Source organism: Oreochromis aureus, linkage group 11 (genome assembly GCF_013358895.1).
Source record: "Oreochromis aureus strain Israel breed Guangdong linkage group 11, ZZ_aureus, whole genome shotgun sequence".
NCBI classification, from domain to species: Eukaryota; Metazoa; Chordata; class Actinopteri; order Cichliformes; family Cichlidae; genus Oreochromis; species Oreochromis aureus.
This window is the reverse complement of record NC_052952.1, coordinates 24,950,169-24,973,973: the sequence shown is the minus strand read 5'-3', so window position 1 is coordinate 24,973,973 and position 23,805 is coordinate 24,950,169. Positions and strand designations below refer to the sequence as shown.

Here is a 23,805-nt window from a genome sequence, read left to right as displayed (position 1 = left end):
CCTCTTTGGAGCTAACTATAGATAACAGGCACCCGTTGTTAGCTGATCTTATGAGTTTCACAAATGCTGTCAGTATGGGAATGGCTCTATTATTACTGGGATATTGCACAGGTGGAGCTTTCCGCACCACAGTTATATTATGTACAAACAAAAAAGGTATTATGTTTTGGTCAAAGCTGACAGAGAAAATCTGTGTTATTATAGATGCTGTTGGCACATTGTTTTTTTGTTTGTGTTCTTGGCTATCTTCAGTTATTTTGAAGAGATTTGTATAATCATCTATTTTGCTTTGTGTTTAAACATTGGTGATTTATCTGTAATGTTCAGATGATGCTTTGGCAGCAGTGAGGTGTTTCATTTCCCTCGTGCTACCCTTGCTTATTGTGTTAGGGGTTTGTGGGTGGGCGTAGAGCGGCTTGGTTAAAAAAAGGAAAGTGAAGAGGGGATGGAAACTGTTTTGTCTCACATCCTGTTCTGTCACCTGTTTGCCTGTCATCGTACCCCCCTTTTTAATCTTTTCTTCTTGTTACATAAATACTTGATCACAAAAAGGTTTAAGGTGAATAATAAAGCTAAAGCAAGACATCACATTTATTATTATTATTATTATTATTTTATTTTATTTTTATGTTTTATTGTTTTTTCTTATAAAAATATCTACATTTTTTAACATTAAAAAAACATATCAGCACACACACTAACAGACATAAGAGGTACAATGCCTGTGCACAGATTATCAAAAGAAGGGAAACCAGGTATTTGACTGTGCAATATATGCTAAGTCTTACAAGGAGACTGCAAACTTAAGAAGTCTTGGTGGCATAATGATGAAGACACTCTTAATGTACATGCAATATCCACAGTTCAAGTAAGGCCAGGTACATTTGTTGCATAGCATCATCCCTCTAATCTGCTAATCAGAAATTAAGACAAAGTGCCTAGAAATACTTTTAAGATGGGACTCTGAGTTCATTGAGCTTTGGTCCGTAGCAGTCATTTACTCATGTCTGTACATAGTTTAAAAAAAATGTCTTTATGTTCAGTCTTGAATGCATGCAGTGGAATATTTCTACCGATGCATAGTTTTCCAGCAGTGTTTCACTCCCCAGTTTTCAAAGAGTCAGTACAGGACCAGAGTCTCCTTAGAAGCAGCAAGCTAAGCAGGGAGGCTGCAGGCAGTCTGTGAAGGCATGAAAGCCTGAGAAAGGACACAAACTATGATTGTCCAGGGAAGAAAAATGGGAGGTTTGGCCTAATTTCATGTGCAGTCCATTCCTGCCCCGCCATCCCATTGGGTGAAGCCCTCTCCAGCATGATGTCGTCGGATTGTTTCCTTGATGCTCGACTGTGTGGACATAGGCGCAAGTCTTACTGGACAATAAGTCTGAGATCGTAAAATGGAAGTCTCTGGAGAGTGGGAAGCGCTCTGATGAACAATGTGTGGTGTAGTTGAAGGTGAGCACCCACGACTATGGCTGGGAGATGGGGACCCTAAAAGAGAAGCACAGAGTATAAATTAAATACTGCAAATTTTGTTGTTTCTGTGTGTGAGAGAAAAAGACGCTTGAATGCTCCTCACCGTTTTCTGTTAGGTTGCTCTCAACTGGTGAGACTGACATGCAGTGCTGATCTTGGACTCTTATTTGCCTGGAGCCTCTTCCTCGTAACACATCTGCTATCTGGAAAACAATTTATAGTACATTGAAAACTTTGTAAGTGACTTAAAATAAGTTTCACAGTGATATACTAAAATAACTAGAGGGAAATGGTGCACTATTCAGGTTTGGCCTCTAGAGGGAACGATACACACATTTACTTCCCATTTTGGCTTCAACTCTTTCTTCCCACTAACCAGAGCTAGGCCAAGTAGGTTTTGCAACTGTTTGTATCTGTTCTGACATAAATTATGTAACACATAGTTGTGAATTCCCATAGTAAAATCATAGAGAGAGACTGAAAATTTGGACAAATATAAGGAAGTGATTTACTGTTAGATCAGTAACCTTTAGGAGGTCTATTGTTTTCCAGCACAAGAAGCAGGAACATACAACCATAAAACAGAATAAAAGGAACAACACTTTAACAATGGAATTTCAGCAATGTCCATTATATTTATTGTTTTTCCTCTTTGTCATCGCCTCACTCACTTTTTTGTTCTTGGCCACCATCACTGGGGTGTCATTGTGGTAGTTCTTGAGGCTACTGTCAGCTCCACTCTTCAGCAGCAGCCGCACTGTCTCCACCTGACCTCGGCCACAAGCACTGTGTAGGGCCGTGTTCCCACTATATGACTGGCTGTTGACATCACATCTATTCTGCAACAGAAAATCACCAGAAAATGATTCATAAAGGAAGCCAGAGTAGATGTCGGTAACTTAGAAAATGAAACAAAAGATAATGTCCCAAAGAGGGTGAGTGCAGTCTGTGATGAAGAAAGGAGAAAAGATTCACATATACAGCATAACTGCTAAACTACAATTATTGTACAATACTTTAAAAGAATCCTAAGAAGAAAAGGGAATACAAAACTTTGTACTGATGATGAGGTGAAAGAGAAAAGCAGAATTATTTAACTCCGCTGAGTCACAACCCTGCTCTCCCCTCTTCTACCCACACAACTTCATTACCTCAATGAGGAAGTGGACCATGTCTGCGTTATTGCTCTCCACAGCATGCATGAGAGGACTCTGGCCACTTTTGATGTCCTGATTAGAGAGAAAAAAAAGCACCATGGGAAAAGTCAGAGAATGCAGAGCGGAAATGTAAAAAAGCCGTGATGCTGTGAAAACCCACAATGCTGAGTCAGTACAGCAGGGACTGACCATAGCATTGATGTCAGCTCCAGCATCCAGTAACATTCTTGCCAAATCCTTACGGCCCTGCAGAACAGCCAGATGGAGAGGGCTAAAACCTAAGAATAATAAAAAAGCAAAAGCCTGCGTTTTATATTCATGTTCAGATCTTTACACATAGTAAAAAAGATATCAGTTACAGAGGTACAAATAAATGTCTTCTAAGCTGCTTGGAGATTTGGCAATGCAACACTACACTGACACCAGACCACAAAGGAAGGAAATGTCCTCTTCCCACCCACACACCCAAAACAACCAACCCAACCCATACCTGAGTGTGGGTTTACATTTTTCATACCCACCTGCAGACTGTTGTGCGCTAGTTAAGGCAGTTAAGGAGATTATATGATAAGGTGTAGTAATGTAGTAATGCAATTTTCTTGTGATAGCACTTTCAGTCTGGAAACTGTGTCAGCGCTTTTTAATTCACTTAACTTGGTTGTGCACATGTTTCAACTGATAGATGTAAATGTAAACTGGGTCACAAATGCAGGGGCCATGTGACAAAAACAACAACAACAACAAAAATAAACAGAAAAGATATCAGGAAGTATAGTTTAATTGTTAGCCAAACAGTTTTAATTTGATATTTTATGAATTAGTTAAACTAAATAAAAAATTATAATAATCAGAGATAAAAATGCTTGCAAATAATTACAGGCTTTATCACACTTAGTGAGAGCTAAAGAGGAGTAAGCAACACTTTTAGTGTAATACATGCCAAGAAGTATCTTTTATAACTCACCCTCAAAGTTTCGGATCTCAAGGCATGTGGCAGATGATGGCATAGAAAGCAGTACAGACAGGCAATCCCGCTGGTCATATTCACAGCAGAGGTGGAGCGCTGTTTGCCCATTACGGTCCAAGGCTGCAGGGTCGGCCCCTGCTTTCAACAAAGCTTCCACCATGTTTGCCTGCTTAGTTATCACTGCCAGATGAAGGGGAGTCTGAGAGGGAATAACAACAAGAATTATAGTTTAAACAAACCAGATATATCACGGCTGATAACCATAAAGATGCAGTGCAGTGTTTCTTGAGCTTTCGGTTTTTCACAAAGCCCACAAACAAGGGAACTAAATGCTTGACATAAAAAGACACAGTGTTTACTTTGGCAAATATAGGATAACTATTCTTGTCAGTGAAGTTAAGGAAGAATGTGGTGTTTTCTTGTAAAGGCCTCTGTTTATCTATAACCTGTTCGACAGGTTAAAGGTCAGTGAGACAAAAAAAACCCAAAAAAACAGTGCTTGTATGAACACACCAACACCTAGAAGAAGCACAATGACCATGAGCTGGTTTCACCTATGCATGTGTATTCCTAGATTTACACAAATACACTTGTGAAATACACAAAGTGCAACGTTTTCAGCACTTAAATTAATATATCTTACAGAACAAACGCTGTCAACAAGAGTAGAAGCATCAGACTTTGTGATTAACTGAAAATGAGGAAGAACCTGTTCTGAACCACAGTCGACAATGCCGGGAAAAGCAAAAGTCACTGTTCACCAGGTGTTTCCCTGGATGAATATTGTAAGCACTGACTGAAATCCCTTTAGCAATCTAGGATGTTCCTGTGGGTAAGGTCAGCATGTATCATCTTGTTTATATTTTTGTCAACTATGGCTCGGGAGGACGCAGGCAACCTGGTGTTCATTAAGCAATCCTTAGTTCATAGTTCAGTCATAAAGGGAAGTATTTAAACCTGGACTTTTTTAGCTGCTATTCTAGTTACACAATAAATGTAGCAAGTAGGAACGGACTGCTTCTCCAAGTTTCACTTTTGCTGTGTTACTACTACTGTGTATGTGTGTGTGCGTGCGTGTCTGTGCACCGAGAGTTTGTTCCAGTAAAGACTGCTAAAGTAGGTAGGCCAGCAGTGGGAGAACATCTTTGTGGAATTCCTCTAATGTGTCAATGCAACTTCCCTGAATCCTATGACTCACAAACATGCATAAGTACACAGTCATGTACACAATCATATTCCCTGAAAGATTTCCAGTATTTGAACTTTCTACTATTAACTTTGACTATAGAACAATATTATGAAACGCTACCATACTATTAACTTTTCCCAAACGCCATTAAAGACATGTCTTAAATCCCTTTAGATATTACTTTACCACTAAGGCCTTTTATGGCCTTTGATATAGACCCCCTTAGAGCTGGCAGGCTCTGGCTTTGGCTTCCTGTAATAGATTTCAGAGTGACTAAACTAAATTTCAGCCAAGATAAGAGGAAAGGTAGGAAAGGGATGAAGGGGTGGAGAACAAGGGGAAAAAAACGGAAGTAGCAGAGGGGAGTCCAGGGGAAAGACAGGATAACAAGGGAAAATCCCTTCTCTTTCCCTTGGGTCTGTCCTCATAGGCTTACATTCCCGAAAGATGAGTGGATCATCATGGATGAGGTAAAAAGATGACAGCAGTGGAGGTTTGGGGGTATGAAAAACAACCCCAGGCAGTTCCAAACAAGGGGAAGGCAGCACAAAGTGCCAAAGACTTGTCTTCTGCTGTGAGCACAAGAGGGTAAAGCCAGGCCTACTGCACAAATAAACATCACATGCTTACGTCAGTGTTGTTGACAGTTACACTGATAGGATCAGTCAGTTCATCAGTTATGGTTAGAAACCAAATTCTATAACCAAAGATATATGCAGCGAGAGATATAAAAAAAGAGAGAGAGAGACTGAGGGAGATAGAGAAACAACACAAGCGAGACAGAGAGAGAGAGGCACGCGCATGAAGGGAAAGTCCCTGTAAACTACCCTCTGAACCTCACTGCAAGGTATGTTGAGAAACAGCCCAAAGCAAGGCGGGGGGGAGGGAGGGGTCATGTGACTTCTCGGAACAAGGACACTAAAGTACACACAAACGCACACGGATGCCTTGTTTGTGCACACACATGCACACACGCTCACACTGAAAAATAAAATGGCATACCACCAACGTGCCATAAACAAAAAGAAAACAATTATTCAATTGTTAAACTACCAACCGCATACTGCACTGTAACAGTAACACGTCCACATGTTAGTCTCTGTTCTAATCCACATGTCAGTCAGTGCATGTTTTAGTGTGGGTGGCCCCAAAGGATTTAGTCCCCAAACCCCACAGTGTAAGCATCACGCTACATTGTCTGCTGTCATAAGAGAAGCAAAAGTTTACTATTGTACTATGTGTTTGTGTAGCTGATAGCATGTGGGAGTATCAAACAGCTGTCTCTATACTATTGTTGTAGTTCTGGGAGTGGAAGGCAAATCGTGCCTTGACACTTGCACTGCTCTTCAGTTACAATACTGATAGTAACACTCTGTCAAAATGTTCCATATGCAAAACCACAGAAACTCAGGATTTGTCATCATTGGATAAGTTGTATTTTAATTGTGCCTGTTTTTTTTGTATTGAAAATGGGCCAGTGCTAGATGTCTTCTGGACTATGAAGTGAACTCAGTGTTTTTAAAATTAAAAAAGTTCCCTACCTTCATTTTGATAAGTTTATTCATTATGCCTAGTTTTCAGTCAAAACCACGCAATCTGGTAGGCAAATGACTGTGACGGGACCTATGCCTGTAAATCTCCCTTTTCGGTTATAACTGTGTATGACATCAAATGTGAGTGTGTATGTGCATGTATGTGTGTGTGAGTGTGTGTGTATCGCGTGCATGCATTTTCATACATAGGGCAAACACAGGATATCATAAAACCTATGCTGTCAAGCCTCAGCGATGAGGAAAGACAACAACTGATGATAGCACAAGCCTTATTTCTGGTAAGCTTGCCTGTGGCGTTCTATGTGGTGTGAAACTCCACACTTGAGAACAAACCCCAGACTTGAGAACTGAAGGTCTGAAAAAGCTTGGTTGCTTTTCTATTGAGGAATGGAAAAGAGAAAGCCGGCAGAAATTAGGAGACAACAAAGGAGAAGAGAATGTTGAACTGTTGGCTTGGCACCAGTGCCTGGGACAGCCCTGGATTGGGAAACACTTAAAAGCAACTCCATATACACAATCCCAATAAAACATGTTGATAGAGTAAGTAGGGAGTTGCAGTGCTCCATCATTTTTCTTGGGAAAAGTCACCCTAGTGAAACTGCAATGGATCTATTTGTCAGTTTTTCACATCAAAAACCCAAAATTGCCCTGCACAAATTAAAATATGTGCAAAATACAAGTTTAAAGGGCACTTTTGGAAATTTTACTGTGTAATTTTGCATATGAACATTTTTTCACTTAAGGTAAACACACTAGGTATCAGTGTAAGGTTTCGGAGAGTTAGTGTGAGTCATTTTTGTGCCAATTAATCATATTGGCTTTCTTCTTTCTGAATTTCACAACATGGTAAATCCTACATGTAAACACTGAAAAATCCCTTGCTACATATACAGAAAGTGACCACTAGAAAACCATGTGCAAAATACAGAACACTGGAAATCACACATAGTCCTTCCCAGAATGTGCATGGCTTTGGCTTGTGGCAAGTACAGGTGGAGAAACTGGGAAGGGTGAATTCCGCTGCACAACCCTCAGCTGCCATGACCGTAAGTGTGTGATAATGCACTGCAAGGCAAGGAGGAAACCAATTCACTTCCTCTTTCTTTCTTTTCCATGTAAGTGTTATCAGAAGGGTGAGACGGGGAAATATATTGTGCATGCTGAGTCTGTTTTACATGCTAAGCTTTTTCTGCAAGTGTTCACATGTCCGCACATACCTACAGCTCCATAATCAGCAAAGATTCTTTGCTTTAAACTATTTAAATTTCTTTGCAAAACGCAGTGACTATAAGAGCTCTGTCTCCTGGCATTTAATGATCAGAACTGTGCATGTGTATATTTGTCAGTAGCTTTATCAATGCATCTGTTTTACCTGACGGAGATTGTTGTAGATATCAACGTCTTTATGAGCCAACACCAAGAACTGGATGAGTTTGTAGACCATGGCCAATTCTCCCTGGACCACGGCTATGTGGAGAGCTCTGTGAAGGACACATGCACACAAAAAATTTACACAGTGAACAAGTGTTGCATTTTCAAAGGGGATTTAACACAACCTATTTATCATTTTCAACCTTATTACCATTGATAAAATCCGTAAAAGCTAATCTCTTTTCATCCAAATCCAAATCCTCATCCCAAAATCCCTTCATGGGTGAAAAAGTGGTACACGTAACTTAACTATTTCCCCAATATAAATCAATATATGTGCATATATGGAAATTAGTGTGTGCCTCATTCCTGACCTCTGCAACCACTCTCCCTCTGTATCTGTGAGTCTCACTCACTCACAAATTATTGTGCTAAATAAAAGAAGGCAGCACATGCCCACAACCCACAATATTAGTCAGAAGAAGAAAATAATTTAATTGGTTTTAAATTGCAGGAAGTGTATTGGATAGCGTATAACAAGTTGTTGCAGACAATAAAGTTCTTATCAAACCAAAGGTATTTACTTGTTAGGAAACGTACTGTTGGGCATAATGCAACATGCGTAAAGTAATGAGTTATAGTCAACTCCAGAAGCATTTCCAGAGATGGAGCATAGGCACACACACACACATGAGCAAAGACTTGTTCCAAATTACCAAGCCTGACAAGTTAGTCTCGCTCTGCAAGCAGACAGAACTGTTTTCTTTTATTTCATTTTCTTACTGTAAAACCTGGGCTCTCAGTATTGACTCCAAAGCAAAAATGCTCAACCACGGTCATGAATGCTTGCTTTGTTTATAACACTGCATGTCCTCTAGTATATAAAACAATACCTTTTGGATAGGTTAACAAGATTAAACTGCAAAACTACTGTGTGATTATGTGCTTGAATGAGTAATGGCAGTTCTTTACATCATATACAGAATTAATCTTTAAAATTAATGCATCCCCATCATAAACAACTTAAAACAACACGTGAAAATGGAACAATAGCGAGCCTGGCTGAGTCTTTATTAGAAGCCACCTAGCAGCACCTACACACTAAAGCACAATGAAGCTTTGTTCACACATGGCCTATCAAAGAAGTAGGAGAACCAGGTCACCAGACTATTACTTGTGCTATTGTCACACTGTAACAAGTATATATCACATGAACTTTAGACAGGAAGCTGGCAGTTTTAAAGTCCAATCCACTTATAAATGACAACTAAATTCTCACATGCATCGTCCTCAGGTAGAAGTTCATAACTGCCGTGCAAGTGTGAAAACACCTTAATTAACACGTAGCATGTAAAAACGAAAAACAACAGCTGTGGTTTTGCTAAAGCTATGTGCCAGACTAAGTCAGTCCCTGGAAAAACTTGCAGTCTTAGATGGTTGCCTGGCAACTTTACTGTGGCAACAAACTTTTTGTTTGCTTTATTTTAACATACAACACTTTTATATATAGATGAAATGACTGAGACATAGCATCTTCATAATTGTACTTTTGAATTGTTTTCTCCCTGTCGCTAGCATTTATGCTAAACTTAAGCTAACCTCCGCTAACCTAAGAAGGGGGCCATATTCTTTGTGGCCTGTAAACTTAACATGTGGAGGACTAAAGTTTGTTTTTTGATCAAAATTAGCCAATTATGCTTGATCACTTGATTTAAGTTATAACACTGAAAGTTGCACTGACGAGTTCAGTAGATGTACAGCACTGACTCACAGTTCCTTTATCACACAACCTTATCAAGAAACCACTGTCTGTGATCTATACATGAAGCAAACGAACAAACACAGGGCAGGGTTTGGGACAGGGAAGGGCAGGAAACTGATTGGGGTGGGGTGGTGGTGCAGAGGCATGTTGTAGAAAACAGTTTATCAGTTTTCACATTTTTCTTTTTTTGCTCTATCAGAAGAAGCAGCTTCCAGTAAGACCCAGACAAGTTTTATGTCACTTCCTGTTGTCACTAACAAAGACAGCATTCTTTTCCTCTATCTTGGTCTATGTGCACTGAAATCTAGTTATTAAGCTGTATGGTTTCTGACAGGGGCTTTCTTTAGTTTTGCTCAGTCAGCTTCAACAGATAAGTCATAATCAGACATACAGTGCAATTATGCAACAGGAAACAGAGACAGTTCTTTAGAATAAGTTAAAAGTACCTTTGAAGGCAGTATGAGGTCAAAAAATAAGTTCACATAATGACAAAAGCACTTGCAACACTTTGCAACACTCTCAGTTACGTGAGATGTGTTCCAGTGACACAAAGTTAAGTTAAAGAAGAGTCCCACTTGGAAAAAAGTAGCTTAAATTGATTACAATTTTCAATTTTCTACATTACATACTACATATTAAGATTTTCCCAGTATTAATTTTTTTTAAAAATCTGTCTCCTGGCATTTAATGATCATAAATATTCCTTCAAACTGTGATCTGTAACCAACATTCACTTGGCAGTTGCAGGAATTGTGTGTGTGTGTGTGTGTGTGTGTGTGTGTGTGTGTGTGTGTGTGTGTGTGTGTGTGTGTGTGTGTGTATGTGCTAAAAGAATGCAAAATAAATGCAAAAAGTAGATAAACCATCTGTGCATATGTATATGCATGCTTAATTCTGAAAGCCACGCTTAAGCAAGGCTTCTTGACTATAGAGCATAAGTTAAACAAAGACAATGATCTCTGTGCAAGAGCAGTTTTCAAGTGTGACTGCAATAAACAATTTTGTATGTCAAGTGAGCAGGGCGGTTCTTCCCTCAGCAGATCCCTGTTCCTGTAACTAAGCTCAGCAAAGTGAAGAAATCTGCATCAACAAAGGTTTGGTTATATTTACTGTACATGTTATTGGGTACCCATAACTAGCCTTAAAAAGCACCTGCAGTGTCTCCACAATAAACACTACAGTAAAGGAGATGATCATTCATGGCACACTATATCTAGTCTCAAACATAGTGACAGGCTATTCATATATGACTTTAGCAGGGTTTTGTGATTCTGAGCCCTGAGAAAAGTGTGAAAAATAGATTTATTTTTGGATCATTCATGAATAACCCTTAACAAACTTAATATTCAGATCCTTTGCCTCCATGTATGCCTATTATAATTCTGTTTATCTTGCTCAGCCCTTTTAGATCATCATTCATGTGTGTCTTTTCACTTAAGATGAAACTGTACTGTTTCTTGTTCCTGGAAGTGGGGCAGACCACAGCCCCAGATAACCCCAGGCACAGCAGCCCTGACGCAGACAGGAGTCCCAAGCTTAACACAGATGGTAACTGTGTGTGTGTGTGAGAGAGAGAGAGAGAGAGCGAGAGAAAGAGAGAGAAGGCATGTGGTATCCTGTTTGGTATGGAGGGTGAGAGTGCAGCCAGACTGAATGATCAGACTGAAGCCTAACATTTCCTGTGGTCTGTGGACCAGCTGAGCAATGAGATGATGTGTCAGTTTGAACGTGTAGTAAACAAAAGAGAAGCAGAGTCACACCACAGTCCAGTTAACAAGAAATGACGACTTACTTCACATCCTACTGCGCTCGTCATTAACAATTATACTACTTTCAGTCTATGATGGTGCAAATATATTTACGTGGGAACTTTGATGAGCAAGTAGCTTATTATATAAATATACTGTTTGTCATTGCATCCACTAGAGCAAGTTAAAAACTTTGCTATGCAAAGAAAAAACAGTTCTGGCCTGACTCACATTTTAAATCCTTTACTCATGGATGGATGCAAGTGAAAGAGGAGAAATACTAGCTGTTACAGTTGATTCAAAAGCACTCATAATTGTATAGGATCTTGAACTTTCATATCTGTGGAGGCACCATCAGTGCCAACTAATGTAAAACGGCTTTACAGGACTATCCAAAAGTCTCGAGCCACCGGCTGGACACTGGCTGCTTTTTCATTCCTTTTCTGTTCAAAGATTGGAACAAAAGGCAGCCAAAATCCAAAGAAGAGCTTTGAATGTGCTTCAAGACACTCAGAGAACTATTCCTTAAGAGAAGAAAGTGCTATATGTCCTCAACCAGAAAAGGCCTTGTTTATTTCAACAAGAAAGTACAACCCACATTCATGTTACATTATCATGGCTCCTTAGTAAAAGCCGGCTGTACAGATTTGTAGAGAAATGTACGATGGATGGATGGATGGACTGGTTATATTAACAAAAGTGATACTTCACATGCATGATAAGTGACTCAGTGTTATCATTTTTGTGGACTTTCAAGATTAAGTACAGGTTAGTGTCTAGACCATCTCACCATTACAAAAAAAAGAAAGAAAACAGAAATTCCAGTTTATGAGTTTTCCAACTGATAAACTTACATCTAAACACAACTCAAATATCCATGCTCCCAGAGGACAAACCTAATAATTTTCTAGTTTTCATCTTATCAAACTTAAACGTGTCAGTTTAAACCTATGCACAGAACGGATGCAAGCTGATAAAGCTGAATAAATGTAGTTTGAATAAGAGCATTGCTAAGCTATGTATGTCATGGTAAGTAACTAAGTAACTGACTGACTGGAAGCATGCATGTAGGAGCTGTAAGTAAATCAACACTTTTGCACATCTTCCATTGAAATGACACTATAACAGAACAGAAAAGAGGAGTGAGAGAGAGAGAGAGAGAGAGAGAGAGAGAGAGAAAGAGAGAGAGAAAGAGAGATGAACCTGATAGAAAGAAAGCGGTAAATGAGGAAGTCAAGAGCGGATGTTTGGGTTTTTTGAGCCCATTCATTTAAAAAACACAGAGAAGAAAAGAGAGAGACACAGACACCTGAGAAAAACCACAACAGTTTTTTAAAACTGAGCACTCACTGGTTTTCCCGAAACTAAGGGGCTCAGAGGCGCTGAGAACAAATCCCATTGACGTAAAAGCAGGCGCATGCTCACCATCAAACACATTATGTATACACGCACATACATACACACACACACAAACACACACTCACACTCATATGCATACAGTGTGAAAAACGAGAGGGTGCTGTAAATGTTTCTTTCTGAAGAATTCACACAAAATTTTAAACAACCACAAAGCAACAAGAAGGTACTCTAGAACTAACCGATGCCTGCGAAAGCAAAGGAACTAGGTGTTGTGTAAGGTTTCTGCAGTTAATCTGTCTTGCACAGAGTTTCTGCTAATGAGACAGACTTTTGATTTGCATTATGCCTACACAGCAAGTTTAGTGTACAACTGTGAGGCGCACGAGTGAGATAAAAAAATAAAATCAGAGCACAGCTAAGATGTCAAAGGCGGTTAAAAAAGTAAACTGACTTTAATAGAATATAAAATAAAAACCATGGTTTTTAAAGCTTTTTTTGATCTGAGACATGCATTCATCTATTTCCGTGGAACCATCTGTTAAAGATGGATGTCATTGCAGTTACAAAGCAAATATGAGATAATGAGCAGCTGTAAGATGCCACGGGACTTGACTTGTGGCTCGGCTAAATATTGGTCATCATGAGGTTTAGTTTTTTTTTGAGTGAATGCAAATGATGATGATGATACTTTTTGAAACTGCATGATCAAAGTGCCAATAAATTCTTGGACATGCTTTGTTTTCGGTCACATGATTCTTTGTGTCTTTGTATGAATTTCTGTAGTTTTAATTAGTGTGTGGGTGGTAGCTTTAGACAAAGTAAAGTAACCATGCGTTAAAGTTTAACATTTGCATTCATGTGGTCTCGAAAACTCCTCTGGTGCCCTGTGTATTCTCACTACCACCACCTCATGCCCCGAGGGACCAGTCAGCTGACTCTGGATTGTTCAACATGTGAATACCAACAAATCTCTCTCAGCTTAGATCTATAGTATAGCTTGCAGGTTAGTATGTTAGGTATGTTAAATCTCAATAAGTCCTTGTCAGCAGTGAACCAGTTTTTCTTACAGGAAGTGAAAATGCAGTAAATAATGGGAGGGCACACTGACTGACTATACCTACTCAGTATGCACAGTCAGGTGAGTCACAGAGATCAAATAAACAAAGATAATGCTACTGATATCTCATGTCCAGATTGTGCAACAGCAGAAGTTTTGTCTTCGACAGCAGGACATTGACGGTAATGTTGTTTGGGTCGTTCCTGGTGAATCACTTGCACTGACCTCTTATTGAAGTGAACAGTTTTCCTTGAGAACTTAGTTTAGACTTAAAAATGTGAATAGCAATGATCAGACTGCACATTTTCACCACAAGGGCCTTTCGGTGTTTGGTAAGAAGTTGTGATAAATGATTAATGTTGGAAAGCTTTCTAACAAAAAACACTTTGATAAATAATACAATAGGAAAAATATGACTGCACAATTCCATGCAACTGCTTTAGTTTCAGGGTTATTGTCGCATTATGAAGGGTGACTGGGGTAGTTGAATTAAACAAAAGCATCATTAACTGCATATGGTTTTCCTACGGTGAAAATCAAAACGTCTGTTGTGAAACTGGATTAGGATGCGTACTCATACACCTATACACTGGAAAACACAGTGAGATAATGAGATATGTGTGAAACTTATAGCTCGAATATAATCACTTGCTATCATTTGCATGTTTGAATCAAGAGGCATGGTCAGGAGCTGAAAAATGAAGCCAACATGCACATGCATGTTAGTTGACTTAGCTACTTTAAGCCAAGTCAACTCATATTGACTCCCATATGTATGTGATATACCCATACGCTTTCTTAACCAAGCTAGCCAAGTGGCACCGTAGAGTTAACTCTCCATGTCCTTTTTATATATAGAAACTTTTTGCTCCCAAAAGACCACCATCATGAAGCTAAAGTTGCAATCATTATGCTATGTCCATCTTTTACATACAGTTTGTGGTTTTAACGTTCATGGTGTTGAAGATGAGTCTGAACTTGCTGCATATGTCCTTCTATTCACTGTCACCGGTCATGTTATACTATTTAAAAATGACGATATGAGTCAGATTTAGACTTTACATTTTTTGTAACAATGAACTTTTTTGACAAAGTTTAAGCTGAGTGTGACTTTCATATCTGGCAATTGATGAGTCACCACTTCTGAGAAGTTGGGATTGACTTGAATCTCAGACTCATACTGTACAGTAGACCACAATTTTCAAACTATTATCCTCTTAGAAGTCACTCTAATGAAAATTTCTTGAAGTGAAATGATTGTGCTGAATTTTCAAATCCATAAAATGTGCCAAGTTATGACTTTCGAAATGACAAAGGATACAATCATGCACAAGGTGGATGAATCATCTTTTAAGTTTACTATATAGACCAGTTACTTGGATGGATGGATTGATTGTATATCATAAAGTGACACCCAAATGTCAGAATGAAAAAGAAAATAATCAACATACGTATCTCCATCTTCATCTTGTCTTGTTGCTTGAGCGATACCTGCCAGGACGTTTTCAGTTTGGTGGGCCACAACATTATTTGGCTCTGAGAGATGAGGCAGGCAGAACACTGGGTAATGACCTAAGCAGGGATGACACAGAATGAGAAATAGAAACGATGAGAAAGAGAAATAAAAAGAAGTTAGCAGGGAGAGAGAAAGAGAAATGATGAAGATATAAATGAATAATAATTAAAAGCTCCTGGCATGCAAGTGATTTCTGTAATAAGGAAGTGGATAAGTTACAAGTCATATACTGTAAATATGAGTGTGCTGTATTCAGTTGTGAATTGACCCAGGGAGCTACTTTTATTCATGCAGTGAACACACTAATGAGGAATACAGTAGGTGTAAAATAGCTTAGTGGGCATTTTCCGCAGCAGTAGCTTCTGTATGGTCTCTGACTTCACTGTCTTTTCTGCCACAATGTCACACTGGCAGAGGAAACCACTAAAGAAAGGGGAGGAGGAGCTGTCTGTTGCCACAGTTTTAAAAATCAAAACAGCATTAGCAGGTAATGCCCTGTAATACCACAAAAAATGATGTGCCCCAACATGTAGTGCTTTGCTCTGTCCTTGAAACCTACATTTTGTCAGCTAGTCTGATCATTTTACCCACAGGCTGCTATTTCACATATTATTGGTTAAACCAAACTAAAGTATTCAATGCATTTTTCTTTGGAGATCAGGGGAATCAAAACTTCAGATGGTAATTTTACAGACATCTCATGGTCTCATAGTCTCATGGTCCAATTCTTACTTTGGGATTTAAACACTTACAATATTTAAAACGACCAAAACAAAATAATAAAGCTGTTGCACACCATACTGCAGTATTAGACTTAATGTTGGCCACCACGGCTTACCGTAAGGGAAAAAGCATATGGGGTATCCATTTGGAATCTGTCCTTCCAGCTGCCTGGGAGTTACTGGTGCTATGCCGACTCTTTCCACGGGATCGGCTAAAGTCTTATCTTCCGGAGGAGAAAATCGGTCTTCTTTTTCTGCTTTAGACGGTGACAGTCTCTTGGTCTCCGGTTCGACAGGAATCGGGCGTTTCCTAAAAGGAAGCTGTGAGGCAGATCTATCCGCTGGACGCTTGCGAGAAGCACTGGTTGGTGAGACCGATACGCCTCTGACCGTGGGGCAGTTTTCATCTAAACTGTCCGCCCCTGTGAACGCCGGAGGTGCAGGTGAACCGCCTGTCACCCGAGCGTCCCTGGAGCCGCAGGCTGGAGTCCCCCCGGCGTTCCCACGCGCTCGGATATTGGTGCGCAAATCCAGCGGCACTGGGGCAACCGACTTGTGGGTACCGTTCATGGTCATGATCCTTGGCATCAACTGGGAGAGATTCTTCGAGATCTGAAGAAGTTTATTGGAGTCAGTCAAACCAAAGTGAACCAACCGTGCGCAATTCCCATATCCATGAAATCAACTGGTCAGCGATCAGACCATCACCCTGTTTCCTTTTGAGTCACTAGTGGGGTTTAGATAAGCGTTCGAATTCAATGACCTGTGGAAAAAAACACAAAAAAATAAAAATAAAAAAGGCTACATGTGAAGAAACGCTAAGAGATAAGGTACTTATGTGTGTCCCAGTGCACCTATGACAAGGTAGAGTGCAGCTGCGCCAGCTTCATCTGCCTTTAATGAAGTGTCAGAGCGACACGGTGCTTTCCCTTTAAACCGAAACAAAGCGATTCTACCACTTAACTTTATACTAAGAAAGGCAGGAAAACAGCGACGAATTCATAGCATTCTTGCATTTCCGACTTCTGACATCTGTCTGTTTTGCATGCAAGTTAAAAACATTTAACACCGAATTTCGCAAGAAGTTCATGGCTGGTTGCTTGTTCGGAGACTCTGTGCATAGCAATGTGCAGAACAAACACGGAGGGACTAGTCGACTGCCGATCGACTGTCCAGCCCATGATCAATAGTTGACAACTTTTTTCTTTTAAAATAGTTCATTTCAACATTAAATTTGGATTCAGTACAAAATTTGATTTGTGAGCAACTTTCAGTTTAGCACGGTAATCAAAGTATTCATTAAATTACCTTGCAGAAACTGCTACTACTAACTAATATCAAAACATGAAAAAAACAACCCTTTCTGTTACAAAGAAGAAGTGAAGCTAATTTGTGGGAGGGAAAGATGACTTGATGCTAGATTAAAACATAATATTTTTTTAAGGCTGTCTCAGCCGAGTTTAGAGCAAAATATTTTATTTTGCGAGTGACTGGTCATGAATTAATAAACGAATAGTCACACTATTAACTGGGAAGTACATGAATATTGCTTTGCTTTCTGTCTTTTTTGTTTTTTGTTTTTTTATCATTCAATTCAAGTTCAGTTATATATCCTCAAATCACAACACATACTACCCCAAGGAGCCTTAAACCATAGCAATCAGTCAGACACCAACCTTTCAGAGAACAGAACAGGTGGAGGCTCAAGCAGGTTCATCCAGTCGTGCAGTAACTTCTAAAAGAAGCATGAACTTCACTAAGATTTTGTTACTTGCCTGTGTATTTGGAAGGTCTATCCATGATTACTTGATGCTGTGAGTTATATGCTCTTCTGCGCATGCTCTGCACAGCCATGTGGTGGTGGCCAAATGAGACCTTTCAGGGCTAAAGAAAATTAAGCAATATTGGAACTGCAGTTCCTCAAGTGACCACTTCAGGCTGACTCCTAAAGAAAGTCAGTCCACATGGACTCCAGTATTAAAGTAACCAGTTTAACGGCACAATTTATTTCAATTTAAGTCCATAACTGTGGTGCTACTATTGCTTTTGGAGCATTTTTAATGCAATTATCAGACTAGTAATTTGGGTAGTCCTATACTTAAACAGACTGTCCAAGAAGTCTGTGTGCTCCAGTTTTGGTGAGTAAAAATCCATCCATCCATCCATCCATCCTCTTGTTAGCACTAATAAGTAGGTCTCTTTGTCTGTGTCAGGCATCTATATAGTTTGAAAATCAAGCTTGCAAGCTTTTTGACTCTTCTAAGTTTTGTCACATCTGATAAAACAACATTTTGATAGTTATAAAGCAGACCACAAATTAATGGGTGACATCATTTTGTATGCTGTCTGTGGTGGTGCCCTGCCTGACAAATGCGCTGGCCATACCTTTATAGTTCAATTTCATGATCTATATCAAGGTCATGCCCCAGATTTCTCTGTGTTTTCAGTAAGCAAAGACTAGCAAAAGAATAGTTGAACTACTTAACTCATTATGCAAAGAAGTAGTGCAGCTACCAGAAAGTTACTGAAACTGGCAGGTTACTGAAACAAGCTACTCCAACAATGCATTTAGTGTTTTCCTTTCTGTTACTGTAAAAATGTTCATTGTGCAAGCATAATCACATGCTTGGACCATGGCTTCTACCTTGTATTTTGAGTATTTTAAGCTGTTTCTGTCATATAGCAAGCAAACACATTTCATAAGGAGGAGGTGACAAAAACCAAAAGATTTTCAAAGGTAAACTTCCCTTTTGAAATTTTCAAGGATCCTCTAATGACGAGAGGTTGGATACATCCTGGACAGGTTACCAGTCTGTCGCAGGGCTAACACAGAGATATAGACAACCATTCACACTCACACCTAGGGGGCAATTTAGAGTTACCAGTTAGCCTAACCCCACTAACTGCATGTCTGTGAGAACCCGTGCAAACACGGGGTCCCGGCCAGATGCTGGAGTTGAGTGCTAACGCCTTCACCACAATGCTGCCTTAGTTCAAACAAGGCTTAATTTGACATTGTCAGCATTTGTCTCAAATATTTGATTAGTTTTTCCCTTGCCTGGAGTTGGTGATATCACCAGGCTGCAGATCAGAGCTGAATTCAAGCAATCCCCAACGGGATTAGGGATAAAGGAAGATTGACTCATCAGTTGATTCATGTTACTGCTACGCTTACAGGTACCCACCTTTCCTGATATCAAATTCTGTATGCAATCCTGAAAATGCAAACACATGCAAAAATCACATCTCGTCTTCTTATCTTTAATCTTATCCCACCCCACCCTCTACCATGTTCAGATTACCTTGGTCAATTTGGGACTTTCCTCTTTCCACTGAAGTGTGGAGTGGGCAACGGAAAGTTAAGTATAGTGTCTAAAGTCCCTAAAAAGCCCTGACACTATACAAACAAGATCTGCAGCTGTTGGGTTATTCAAGCATTATGGTCTGGATTTAAGTGTCAGCCTTTATGAAAATTACATGCTTACTTCTTTTACACCGGCCTGATCCTGAACACGCACTTCATATCGATTACAGCAGGATGAAAGACACTTACTGAAGTTTGGTGACATTTAAGAAGATGCAAATATATGTCAACAGAACATCTTCTCACACTCATTTAACATTTTAGGGACTTAATTCAGGCTTCAGTTGAAGTAATAATCATAGATGATAGAAAGTAAAATATGGACACAAGCTGCAAAACACTGAAATGGGGCCCCCTTGTGCTCTGAGAGCACAGGTGCATCTTGAATCTTTTAAAAAAAATGCAGACATGAATTGAATCCTGCAAAAACTTAAATAAATAATTTGGGCCTAAACAAACTTCTGATGTGTTCCCCTGATTAGTGGGTTTGATAGCTGTCATTACTCGCAGATGGAGGAGCGCTAACCTACTGCAGCATTTACAGCTACAGAAAATGTGCCAATGACTTTTAGTGAGTCAAAAGACCAAAGTATTTTTGAAATGTGGTATGTATGTTCTTCACTTAATGCAAATTCAACTGTAATTTGAGTGAAAAGTAATGTAAGTAAAGTAAAACTAAAAATAAAATGAAAAGACTGCACTGGCAGCTGAAAACTGGATGTGCTTAGTCTGATAGGCTGAGTTAGTGTCTCCCCCTTGTGGATACAACAAGCCAGGCTTCATTTAGACGATGCATGATTAGATGTATGTATAGACATGATGGAAAAAATGTGCTAACACTAACAAAAAATAAATGTTTCCTTTTACTATAAAAAATATTATTTCACTGCATTTTTAGCAAACAGGTTATTTGTTAAAATGGCAATATTTGGCCAAAATATGAAAGAAAAAAAGCAACATATGTTATATGTATATGTAATACCTATTTGAAATGTAATTTCAACAAGACACTAACTCAGTATCAAAAAAGAGCAAGAATGAAAATATGTCCACAAATGTAAAGTGAAATTTTTTTCATATATATTTCACACTTGGGGTTTTGTATCTGCTTTTGGCCATTCTGGATTGAGTCCCAATACAGTTTACAGTACTGTGCAAAAGTCTCAAGCCACCTCTCATTGCTTCATTTATTTTCCTTCCAAGGAACCAGACTTTGTTGTAATTATTTTTAAAAGGACTTGATCTGTAGTTGATCTTTTAAAGTTTTTCTTGGGCTGCCTTTTCACTCACTTTCAGTTCAGTCTTCATACCTGACTATTTTCACCTTTTATATATTGATTGAACTGTCAGGCCTAGAAAAAATATATACAGTAGATGAAAGTCGTGTCCTTAAGAAAAAGGAAGAAATCCAACAAGGATCTGAGACAGGGTCTAGAAGATGCATCGGGCCTTTCAGTACTGTTCACTGAAGCCTCATCAGAAATGCTCTCAGTGGAAAGGTGACTGTCGAGATCTTATTCTTAATGAAGGGAAAAGGGAGAAAAGGCTGAGCTATAACAAACTGCACATGAACTGGACTAAAAATTAGTAGCAACAGATTTTAAGGAGAGATGAATCCAAATGAAAAATTTGGAGGTCTTCCAGGCTAATGTTTAGTTTGTTTTATTTTAACCTTAGCAGTTTGTGAACATCGTATATTTGACATGGTTATTATTTGTGCTATCAGTCTCCTGAAAAGCCATTAGCAGATCAGTGCTCTTTGCTATGAAGTGGTTAGGTGGATAGCAAAGTATGAAAGAAATACCTGACCACAGAAACTGACAAAAACAGCAAATTTTGCTTTTTAAAAATGGTATAATATTTTCTTAAACAGTGTATATGTTGAGTTTTACTAAATACTGAGGAGGTATTTTGAGTTGTGATGATATTAGATGATCTTTTTTTTAAAAAAAAAGGACAAACATTAAAATTAAGTAGGCAGAATCCTCACAGATACACGAAAATGTGATAACATTGCCTCAGAATTGAAGACACTTCATTGGCTCCTATTGCTATATATAATTACCTTTAAAATTCTTATATTAGTTCACAAAGCTCTCAATGGCTTGCCCCCCAAATACAATCCAAATTCCAGAAAAGTTGTGACATTCTTTAAATTTGAACAAAATGAAAACTAAAAGACAATATTTTATGCACAATAGAACATAGAAAACAGAACAAATGTTCAAACTGGGAAATTGTTCATCCACTAAATGTGCTCTTTTCAAATTTGATGTCTCTACAAGTCAAAAGAATGCTGGCACAGGGCAACAAACAGCTGAAAAAGTGGGAAATGTCAAAAAGGGAGAACATCCAGGAATTAATCTAGGAAGTAATTAAGCTAAGTGATCTGTTACATAATTAGCTATAAAAGGGACGTCTTAGAAAGGGAGAGTCTTTCAGAAGTAAAGATTGGGAAATGCTGTCAAAACTGTGAAGTAATGCATAAAAAGATAATGGAATATTTCAAAAACAGTGTTTCCCAACATCAAATTGCAAAGGCTTTGCAACTCTCATGATCTACAGTGCAGTGCATAACATCATCAAAAGATTCAGAGAAGCTGGAGGTGTCTCTTTGCATAAGGGACAAGGCCAAATACATATTGCATGGGGTCAATCTTAGGTATGATTGTGTTGCTGAAATTAATAAATAGGCCCAGGAATGCTTCCAGAAACCACTGCTGGCAAACACAAGCTGCTGTGCCATCTGCAGATGCCAACTAAAGCTCTATCAAATGAAACGGAAGCTATAGTTGAACATAGTCCAGAAGCGCCGTTGTGTCCTGTGGGCCAAGACTCATTTTAAAAGTCGGAAATTGTTCCATGGTCATATGAGTCCAAATTTTATATTCTTGTTGTTAATCACAGACGCCGCGGCCTCCAGGCTAAAGAAGAGGGAGACCTTCCAGCATGTTCTTGGATGGTATGAGGATGCAGTGTAAGTGTACACAGTATAGGCAGCTTGCATGTTTTTTAAGGAACTGTGAATCCTAAAAGTTATATAAAGGTTTGAGAGGAACATATGCTCCCCTAAAGATGATGTCACAAGGAAGGCCTTGTGTATTTGAGCAGGGCAATGCAAAACCACATACTGCAGCTATTACAACATACTGCAGCCATGCTCCGGAGAAGAGTCTGAGTGCTGAATTGGACTGCGGTCCAGATCTTTCACCTTGAGAATATTCGCTGCATGATTAAATAAAAAAAACATCAAATCTGACCACAAACTCTTCAGCAGCTGAAAACCTATATCAGGCAACAATAGGACTATTTTTTTTAAAGAAAAAAGAATGGGACTAAATTCTGACACCAAAACTCCAGAAACGTACAACCTCAATGCACAGAAGTCTTCAAACTGTTTTGAAAAGCACAAGAGATGCTATACTATTGTAAACATGCCCCTGTCCTAACTATTTAGAGACCTGTCGAAAGCATCAAATTTTAAATCAGATCATTTTGTGCATGAACTTGCACAGTTTTTCACTTTAAACATTTATGATGTTATCTATGTTGTGAATGGAATATTGGCTCAAAGACCTTTGCATGAAAGTCTTTTAGTTTTCATTTTGTTCAAATTTAAAGAACATCATAACTTTTCTGGAATTCAGGTTGTTCATCTGACTCGCTCACTATAAACCAGTCAGACCTCTCACGTCAACAGGTACAGATCTTTTAGCTGTTCTCAGAATCAGATTTCAGTCTGCTGAGGGTGATTTTAGTTACTGTCATCCTGTTCGCTGGAACAAGGTGCCTGCTGACTTGAGATCAATTACATCTGTGAGTACATGCAGGCTCAAAACCATTTTATTTACACACGACTACACTTAATAAGTGTTGCTGTTTTGTTTTGTTTTATTTTGTTTGGTTTTGTCCCATTTTGCTCTTATTGCAGCCTTAAGGCAAAACTTTTTTCTGTGTTAAGATTATGAAGTTTACATGTAATGAAATGTGCTATATAAATAAAATTGCCATTGTCATAAAAATTCTATAGCCCTGAAGGACAACTTAAAATTCTGCGTGAAGTCACCCTGTTCATACGTGACAAAGGTTAAAGCATCATCTTAAAACTAGCAAACACCTGCCTCATGGTGGTGCTAGAGGAAAAGTCAGTTGATGTCCAAAATAAATGATAAACTTAATCTATGTTATGTCAATCGATACAATAGTTTGGGGGCAGTAGTATTTTTACAATTTCATCCCAGACAGCAATATTACATGAAAATCTAATTGCAGAGTAAATTAATTTAATTTGAAAGTTATAGAGAGAAAACAGTGAGGTGAGGATGACGGTTCTTTGACCTTTGTATTCATTTCACAGGCGTCCAGCTCATTAGTTACTTGTCTACCTGTCTGGATTGTGACTATTGTTTAGCTGCACTCTGCTTTCATTCTTAGTAAAGGTTTAGTTTTGAGTCCACACCTCTCTGTCTTCCTCCCTCCCTGCCACCCACCTCTCTCCCTCCCTCTGTTTCTCTCTCTCTCTCTCTCCCTCCGCTTGTCTGCCTGAGCAATAGACCAAAGAAAC

General features: G+C 39.0%; 1 protein-coding gene across 2 annotated transcripts; it reads right to left on the bottom strand.

Annotated features, from left to right (window-relative positions):
* Positions 1-597: 597 nt before the first annotated feature.
* bcl3 (BCL3 transcription coactivator) lies at positions 598-17,678 on the bottom strand. Of its 2 annotated transcripts, none has more exons than XM_031726148.2 (10): positions 17,554-17,678; positions 15,994-16,640; positions 15,091-15,211; positions 7,715-7,823; positions 3,598-3,799; positions 2,823-2,911; positions 2,628-2,705; positions 2,148-2,315; positions 1,580-1,679; positions 598-1,491 (listed from the first exon to the last, which is right to left on the bottom strand). In XM_031726148.2, the coding sequence occupies exons 2-10, from the start codon at positions 16,463-16,465 to the stop codon at positions 1,259-1,261; spliced, it is 1,572 nt and encodes a 523-aa protein (XP_031582008.1). In that variant the 5' UTR covers positions 16,466-16,640; positions 17,554-17,678; the 3' UTR covers positions 598-1,258. The 2 variants fall into 2 exon arrangements, with proteins under 2 accessions (XP_031582008.1, XP_039476184.1); XM_039620250.1 differs by lacking the exon at positions 17,554-17,678 and adding an exon at positions 16,732-17,199.
* Between the last annotated feature and the right edge of the window lie 6,127 nt (positions 17,679-23,805).

Coding starts and splice junctions, on each gene's coding strand:
- bcl3 (XM_031726148.2), bottom strand. CDS start 16,465: ATGCCAAGGATCATGACCATGAACGGTACCCACAAGTCGGTTGCCCCA. Junction 7,824..15,090: donor CAAGATGAAGATGGAGATAC/GTATGTTGATTA, acceptor TGTCCTTCACAG/AGCTCTCCACATAGCCGTGG. Junction 1,492..1,579: donor GAGCAACCTAACAGAAAACG/GTGAGGAGCATT, acceptor CTTCTCTTTTAG/GGTCCCCATCTCCCAGCCAT.